Source organism: Corvus kubaryi, unplaced genomic scaffold (genome assembly GCF_017639235.1).
Source record: "Corvus kubaryi isolate FWS band 111438036 unplaced genomic scaffold, C.kubaryi_AGA036_p1.0 119, whole genome shotgun sequence".
Lineage (NCBI taxonomy): Eukaryota > Metazoa > Chordata > Aves > Passeriformes > Corvidae > Corvus > Corvus kubaryi.
The window spans coordinates 261,714-270,202 of record NW_024580655.1 but is presented as its reverse complement, the minus strand read 5'-3'; the positions used below and the strand labels follow the sequence as shown (position 1 = coordinate 270,202).

The window sequence follows — 8,489 nt, the reverse complement described above, 5'->3', positions numbered from 1 at the left end:
CTGGTTCAGTCCCCCCCAGACTGGTTCAGCCCCCCCCTCCCCCCGCTGTACATAAAGGGGGGGTGGGCCCCCCTCGGTGTCCCCCCCATTTCGGGGGGATTTTGGGGGGTCTGGGGGGGTTGGGGGAGGGGCGCTGCCCCCCCGGCCTCGAGGCTTTGTTTCTTTGCCGTTTCTCGCGGTTCTTGTCCCAATTTCATTTTTCTCTCTTTTTTTAATCGGGTTTTTTTTTTCTGTCGAAATCAATAAATTCAGACCATCCTTCAAACCCACCCGATTCCTGAAGTCCCGGAGTTCAGCCTTGGATTCCTCCCAGGTTTCGGGCTGGGGAGGGGGAGTTTCCCCTCGCGGGAAGGAGCACGGCCACGGCCCCGCGGGGCTTCCTCAATAAATCCATTTATTTAAAAGAATATGTTACAATTAATTACACTAAAGGGGCTTTTCCCGAGGAATGGGAACGCCGGGAGCAGCTGGAAGTGGGAAAATGGGAAAAGCTGGGCAGGGGGGGCTTTTTTTGACTGATTTTTCCCTTTTTCCAGGGTTTTTTTCTTTTTTTTTTTGGATAAAAAAATCCCCGGAGAGACTTCAGCTCCCTCCGCTCCCTTGGAATGTGGGGCTGGTTTAATTTGGGATCAAAATCGGGATTTTCCCGGGATTTTACCCAAATTGGTCTTAGGGGGGTTTGGGGGATCCCAAACCTCTCCCAGTTTTCCCTCCCATTCCCGGCTCGGGGCTCCCGGGGACAACGGGAATCCAATTAATGACAGGGATCCAATTAACGGGATTTATTCCCAGCTCCCAGCTGCTCCAGAGCCGAGGATTTGGGATTTCCCCCCCTCCCCAAAATCTCCCCCATCCCAGCTCCAGGGATCCAAAACGGGGATTTTGGGGAAAATCCCACTTCGGAGCCGTTCCCGCTCATTCCAGGGCTCGGGAATGGGGCCAGGACGCCCCTCCCGGGTTTTTGGTTCCAAATATTCCCAAATCCACCCCAAACCCCGGCGGGAGCCGGAGGAACCAGCTCCGGGCCAGCCCCAAACCAGGGAAAATCGGCTTTTCCAGGTGCTTTTTCCTCCTGGGAACTGCTTGGAGAGCAGATCCATGGAAAAATCCCACTAAAAATGGAAAAACGGCTTTTCCACCCTATTTTTCCTCCCAAGCCATGGAAAAGACCTCAAAAGTAGGGAAAAACAGCTTTTCCAGGTGATTTTTCCCTCTGGGAACTGCCCAGCCACTGGATCCTGGTCAAAATCCTGGAAAAATTCTGTTTAAAACCAAGGAAAAACGGCTTTTCCGGGTTGTTTTTCCTCCTGGAAGCTGCACATCCACCCAATCCATGGAAAAATCCTGCTCAAAACCAGGGAAAATCGGCTTTTCCAGGTGATTTTTCCTCCCGGGAGCTGCTCCTGCCTTGGGACCCGCAATCCTGGAATCGCCTGGATCCCATCCCAAGGAGCCAGACATCCCCAACTCCCTGGGAAAACACCCAAAATTCCCCAAAAACACAGGAATACGAAGCCAGGAGCGGGATCCTTGTGCCAGGAGAGGCATTTCCTTGGAATTCTACTCCTTTGGGATTTTTTTCCTGGTTCTTTTCCTCTCCAGTCCTTAAAAAAAAGCCGGATTGGGAGGAAAAACGGGCGGAAAATCCCTTTAAAAAGCTGCAGCCACCCCATGGAACTGGAAAGGAATTATTCCCATGGATACCCAGGCAGGAATTAAACATTCCCAGGGTTTTTTCCTGGCTTTTTTTCCCCACTTTTTTCCCCACCCTCCGACCCGGCAGAAAAATCCGATTTTATAATTCCAGTTGTTAAAAAAAAAAAAAAAAAAAAAAAAAGAAAAAAAGAAAAAAAATCCCAAAATTCCCGGCCTGGAGCTGGATCCGAGTGGGAAAAAGGAGCCCCCGCAGGCGGCTTTTCCCAGATTTTTCCTCTGGAATTCCATAAAGATGACGGGCACGAATGGATTTGGAATTAATGAGATTTAGTTCGGGGGGGGCTTTAATACAATAACGGATTTCTTGGGATTCATGGAAAAGCTGCCGGGGTTAAGTGGCCGCGTCCCTTTGCTGTGACCTGACCAGCTGGAAAAGGTTCTGGAAAAGAAGGAAGAAGGGACAACGTGAAGGCGGCAGAACCCGGAGAATGGGGAATTCCCATTGGATTTCTGGGAAAACGGGACGGAGGAGAGGCCGGGAATGCCAGGAATGCCTCAAACCCACCTTGGGTTATCCCAGCCCCAGGGTTAAGCCCCATTTGATGCTCCCAGAGAATTCCCAGCTCCCAAAAGCGGGATGGGAAAAGGGAAGGATTCCCTCCCTGCCCTCGGGGATCCCGGGAAAAGGACGGAGGCTTCGGTTTTCCCAAAAAAACCCCAGGAGCAGCCGGGATTTAAACACCTCCCCCTTCCCGAATCAGCTGCTCCAGGGGAAATCCCAACCCGGGAATGGGCTGGGAAGGGCTTTAGGGGCCCTCTTTTCCCACTTTTATCCCAGATTTATCCCAATTATTTCCACCTCCAGGAAGCTTTTCCCAGATTTATCCCAGTCCCACCTGCAGGAGGCTTTTCCCACACTTACCCCACTCTTATCCCAGTTCATTCCCATCTCCATAAAGTGGCTTTTCCCAGATTTTTCCCAGGTTTATCCCGGTCATTCCCCCCTCCAGGAATTTTCCCCACAGCTGCAGCTCCTTTTTCCAGCTGCACCTCAATCATTTTCCCCTCTGGAGCCCTCCTGCTTTTCCCCATCCCGGGATTCCCCGGGCATTCCCTGCGGGAGCCGGACTTGAGGCCCAGGAGCCCCAGTTCCTGCTGGGAACCCCCTGGAGAAGGGAAAAGTTGGGAATTCTCACCTCCTTCCTCCACTTGAGCTCGCAGAACACCCGCTCGAAGCACTCGTGCATGTAATTGAACTGCCGGGGAAAACGGGAACTCAGGAATATCCCGGGAAATCCAGGAGATCCAGGGGCAGGGAGGAGCTCCGGGCGGGAATCAGCCTCTCCCGGGATTGACCTCCAGGACCACCCCCCCAGCTCCTCCCTTCCCAAAATCGGCCGCGGGGATTCCGGGCGGGATCGGGACACTCACGTAGGGGGTGAAGATCTTGACCCAGCGCGGTTTCTTCTCGCCGCGCGCGTACTCGAAGCAGAAGGCCATGCCCTCCTCGTCCGTGTCCCACCGCTGCATCTCCTCCCACTCGAACGCGATCACCTGGTTCTGCGGGAATTCCGACTCCGCGTGGGCCGGGAACGGGGCCGGGAACGGGGCAGGGGCACGGGGGGAGCCCCGGAACGCCGGGGGAGCGCCGGGATCAGGGAGGCCTCGGGAGCGCTCCGGGGGTGAGGGGAGAGGTGGATTTGTCTGGGATGATTCCCAGATTATCCTGGAGAGCAACGGCCGCGCTTCCCAAATGCCACCGGAGACCTCAGGAGCCGCCGGGGACGTGGGGACGCGGGGCAGCCATAACTCCAGGGAGGGAGGTCAGGGATGACCCCAGGGACACCGGGGATGGTCCCAGGGATCTGGGGACACCACAGAGGCGCAAATCCAAGGCGTGGGGTCGGGGATCCGGGATCCCCAGGGGTCTGGGATCTGGGAGGAGCCCGGGGTGAGCCCCGAGGAACCGGGAGGAGCCCGCGGGAGCGGAAACCCGGCGACGGCGCAGATCCGAAGCCGCGGGGTCGGGGCCGGCGCCGCCGGAATTCCGGGGATGCCGAGTACCTCGAGCTGCCCCTCCTCGGTGCAGGCGTGCAGCTTGAAGTGGCGGATGCTGATGGCCGAGATGACGTGGCCCTTGCGCCGCGAGTCGCAGGAGCAGTGCGGGAAGGTGATCTCGTTGTAGCCCTCGCACGTCCGCAGCATGTTCAGGTACTGCGGGAACAGAATTCCAGGGATTCGCCGGGATACGGATCCCAGAGGGATCCCGGAATGGTTGGGATGGAGGGGACCTTAAATCCCCCCTCCATCCCACGGGCAGGGACATTCCCGCTGTCCCAGGTGGCTCCAGGGGTGGGGAATCTGTGGAATCACCCGGGCCAGGCTCTGGGATTCATCCCTCAAATCCCATCGGAGCCGGCCCAGGGAATCCCGGAATGGTTTGGGCGGGAAGGGACATCTGATCCCATCCCAATTCCAAGGGCAGGGACGCCTTCCCCTATCCCAGGTGGCTCCAGCCTGGCCTTGGACACTTCCAGGGATGTGGGATCCAGGGAATCACCTGGGCCAGGGCCTCCCCCCCTCCTCCCAGGGAAGGATTTATCCCTAAAATCCCCTCTGAATCCACAGCAACGATTTGGGTTGGAAGGACCTTAAAGATCCTTAAAAATCCACATTCAGGGACATTCCCACTGTCGCAACCTGGCCTTGGCCACTTCCAGGGGTGGGGAAATCCAGGAATTCTCTGGATAAGCCATTGCAGAGCCTCACCCCAGCCGGGCTCACTCACCATGACCATCTTCCTCTGCTCGCAGAGCTTCTGCAGCTGGTAGGATTTCTCCTCGGCTTTGATGTAGCCTTTCTTGACATCATCAACGGCCTGGAAAGAGGGGGAAAAACTGGGAAAAATCGGGAAAAATCCGGGAATTCGGGATTGGAGGAGGAGCCAGCTCCCGCTTCACCCTCAGGGGTTCTGATCCCAAATTCCAGCCCCAAAAAGGCTCCAAGGTGGGGTTTTCCCATCCCAGTTCCACAACGGCCTCGGGGAGGTGCTGGAATATCCACAGGGAGTTTGGGAAAAGGTTCCTCGGGATGGGAGGATGCATTTGGGAAGGCTGGGGATGCTTGGGACTTGGGCGCTGGAATGTCGGTGGGAAAAGGGGTTTTCCCATTTAAAGCAGGGAAAGGGGATTTTCCTTCGGGACTGAGCCCCTTCCCAACTTCCAAAGGGAGGAAACCGGGCAAATTCCAGGCTGGGAAACCAAACATTGGAAAATCACTGATTTCATATCGATTTTATATCCATTTAGATCCCTTTATTCCAGGAAAATGCAGGATCGGCCTCTTTTCCCAAGGAACAACCGGAGGAACAGGCCCCAGGTCGGGCCAGGTGGGATAACGGGGAGAATTCCATGAGAAACGGGCGGAATTCCCAAAGTCGGGATCCACCCCCGGGCTCAGCCACCTCCCGGCGACCTTTCCTGAGGCCAACGCGCGTTCCAGCGGAATTCCAGCTGGGAACTCCTCACCTGGGGGATCCTGGGGCGCCTCGAGAACTTCGGGGTTGCCTCGATCCCACCGGAAACAACCAAAATTCCCCGATTTCCCCACCGAGCCCCAACTCCGGCGCTCCCCAGAGGCCTCCCCCGGCGCTCCCCGGGAATTCCGGGCGGGAATTCCGCACCTGGTGGAAGAAGTAGGCGACGGCCAGGTCGTTGTCGTTGAGCAGCGCCTCCTCCTCGGTGGTGAAGAGCCACTTGCGCAGCGTCAGGCACGTCCCCGGCACGGCCGAGGTGTAGTTCTGCACGTAGAGCTTGTGCGGGAACTCGTTGGGAGCCAACTTCCGCACTGGGAAAAGCCGGGAAAAGCACGGGAATGGCGAGGCCGGGCCGTGGGGACGGCGGGGATCCCAGGGCGGCCGAAAAATCGGCGTCGGAACCTCCAAGTCTACCAGAATGACCCCCCAAATCCTACAAAGGGATCCCAAATCCTACAAAATGACCCCCCAAATCCTCCAAAAGGATCCTAAATCCTACAAAAGGATCCCAAATCCTCCAAAATTCTCCCAAATCCTACAAAATGATCCCAAATCCTACAAAATTACCCCAAAATCCTCCAAAATGACCCCCCAAAATCCTCCAAAAGGTCCCAAATCCTCCAAAATGACTCCAAAATCCTCCAAAAGGATCCCAAATCCTCCAAAATGACCCCCAAAATCCTCCAAAATGACCCCCCAAATCCTCCAAAAGGATCCCAAATCCTCCAAAACGATCCCAAATCCTTCCAAAATGACCCCAAACCTTCCCAAATGGCTCCCAAATGACCCCAAGGGCTCAGGTCAGGGTGGAGCTGCCATCCCAGGAACTATCCCAGAAACTCCCGGAGGTGGCCCCTGGGTTGGGATTCGCCCTTGGGATCGGCCCTGGGTTGGGATTCGCCCTTGGGATCAGCCCCTGGGTTGGGATTCGCCCTTGGGATCGGCCCCTGGGTTGGGATTCGCCCTTGGGATCGGCCCTGGGTTGGGATTCGCCCTTGGGATCGGCCCTTGGGTTGGGATTCGCCCTTGGGATCGGCCCCTGCGTTGGGATTCGCCCTTGGGATCGGCCCCTGGGTTGGGATTCGCCCTTGGGATCGGCCCTTGGGTTGGGATTCGCCCTTGGGATCGGCCCTGGGTTGGGATTCGCCCTTGGGATCAGCCCTGGGTTGGGACTCGCCCTTGGGATCGGCCCTGGGTTGGGACTCGCCCTTGGGATCGGCCCTTGGGTTGGGACTCGCCCTTGGGATCGGCCTGGATCGCAGGGATCCTTTCCCCGGCCCACGGCCCCATCCCTGCGGCTCCCGCCCGGCTCCCGCGGCGCTCGGCGCTCACCGAAGGAGTGGTTGATGACCTCGAAGAGCGCGAAGTAGTTGGCGGTGACGCTGTCCATGCCCACCTTGGCAGCCACCGCCTGGGAAACGCCGGGAAAGCGGGATCAGCGCCGGCCGCCCGCCCCCGAGAGCTCCCCGGAATTCCCAAAAAACCGCTCTCGAGGAGGTTTTTTTAGGGATTCTCCCCCCATTCTTCCAGCTGTCCCCAGGGGGAGGTTGAGGCTGGGATCTAGCTCGGATTCCCGAGGGGAAAATTCCCACCGGGGATCATCCCGTGGTTGAAAGTCAGCGGGAAATTCCAGGGGTTTTGTCCCCAGCCTGCCCAAATCCCGTTTATCCAAGGGATTCTGGACTTCCTGCTCTTTTCCAGGGAAATTTGGAGCTTCTTTTTCCAAAGGGTCTCCCCCTTGTGTGCTTTTATTCCCTAAAATCCACAGATCTGATGGATCCATGGGGAACCCATGGGATAACCTGGGCCAGGGTCCGGAATTGATCCCTAAAATCCTCTAAAAGTGGGGGAAATCCAGGCGGGAAAGGAGGAAATTCCAGGTGGGAAAGAGGAAAATCCGGCGGGGGGGAAGGAAAATGGAGGTGAGGGGTGGAAACTGCGGGTGGGAAGGGCTCACCTGGTACACCTGGTCCGTGGTGCTGTTCTTCTTCACCCTCACCGTCACCGTGGTGACGTCCGGGAGCGCCACGCGCAGCTCCACGTCGGAGACGCCGTTGTAATTCTGGGAAAAAGGGAAAAATCCCCAAAAAAGTCAACAAACCCACGTTTGTTTTTATCCCGGGGATTTGGGATCCCTCCAAAATCCCGCAGCGGGAAGAGGGGTGGGGTTGGGTTCTTCTCCAGGTTGTGCCAGGGGAGGTCCGGGTGGGATATTTGGGAAAATTCCTCTGCGGAATTCCGGCGTTCCTTCGCGGCCTGGGCAGGGGTGGAATTCCATCCCTGGAATTGTCCCAAAATTGGGGATTTCAGGATCCAGATGGATTCAGCCTCTGGAATTCCCAGGCTGCCCCCCCTGAGCTGCTCATTCCCAGCCTGCTCCCTGTATCCCGAAAGATTGTGGGGTTTGGAGGAATTCTGGGAGCTTGGGATGAATCAAATCCATCCAAAACGGGTGGAATTGTCCCAAAACATCCACGGATGTGGCACTCGGGGACACGGATTGGGGGGGCCTCGGGGACAGCTGGATATGAGGAGCTCCGAGGGCTTTTCCAACCCTGGCATTCCATGGAAGGCCTCGGAAGCTTTTTCCCATGGAATTCTGTTGGGCCACGCCTCAATCCCGTAAAATACGGGCGGGATTGTCCCAAAACCCCCTGGATGCGGCACTCGGGACACGGATCAGGGGTGGCCTGGGGGACGGGTGGGCAGGAGGGGTTTCCCCACCTCGGCGCTTCCATGGAAGGGGTTTTTCCCATGGAATTCCGCGGGATGACGCCACCCACCTCGTCCGACTCCGACAGGAATTCCTGCATGATGTCGCTCTCGCCGATGACCCGGATGGAGCACACTGCGGGACACGCGGGACGTCACCGGGATCCGCCACCGGGATCCGCCACCGGGATCCGCAGCAACGTCCCCCTCCGGAGCACCCCAACATCCCCTTCCCGACATCCCGGCGCGTCCCGAGGGGAATTCCTGCCCCAGGTCACCTCCGGGTCTCCTCCTGTCCCCAGGTCACTGCTAACTCCGTGTTCTCCCTGTCCCGGTGTCCCCCCATGGATCCAGAACCTCTCCAAGGAGACTGAATGTCCCCTGGGTCACCTCCTGTCCCTGGGTCACCTCCAGGTCCCCTCCTGTCCCTGGGTCACCTCCAGGTCCCCTCCTGTCCCTGGGTCACCTCTGGGTCCCCTCCTGTCCCTGGGTCACTTCTGGGTCCCCTCCTGTCCCTGGGTCACCTCCAGGTCACCTCTGGGTCCCCTTCTGTCCCTGGGTCTCCTCCTGTCCCTGGGTCACCTCC

General features: G+C 57.7%; 1 protein-coding gene across 1 annotated transcript in view; it reads right to left on the bottom strand.

Moving 5' to 3' along the window:
* Positions 1 to 377: 377 nt before the first annotated feature.
* SNX27 (sorting nexin 27) overlaps positions 378 to 8,489 on the bottom strand; it is a 42,790-nt gene continuing 34,678 nt past the window's right edge. The window contains exons 7-15 of the mRNA XM_042022638.1: positions 7,975 to 8,039; positions 7,149 to 7,253; positions 6,524 to 6,602; positions 5,339 to 5,502; positions 4,445 to 4,534; positions 3,721 to 3,870; positions 3,088 to 3,216; positions 2,853 to 2,912; positions 378 to 2,095 (exon numbers count right to left, since the gene is read on the bottom strand). Coding sequence (XP_041878572.1) covers positions 2,048 to 2,095; positions 2,853 to 2,912; positions 3,088 to 3,216; positions 3,721 to 3,870; positions 4,445 to 4,534; positions 5,339 to 5,502; positions 6,524 to 6,602; positions 7,149 to 7,253; positions 7,975 to 8,039 — 890 coding nt within the window. The 3' untranslated portion in view covers positions 378 to 2,047. The remainder of the gene's footprint in view (positions 2,096 to 2,852; positions 2,913 to 3,087; positions 3,217 to 3,720; positions 3,871 to 4,444; positions 4,535 to 5,338; positions 5,503 to 6,523; positions 6,603 to 7,148; positions 7,254 to 7,974; positions 8,040 to 8,489) is intronic.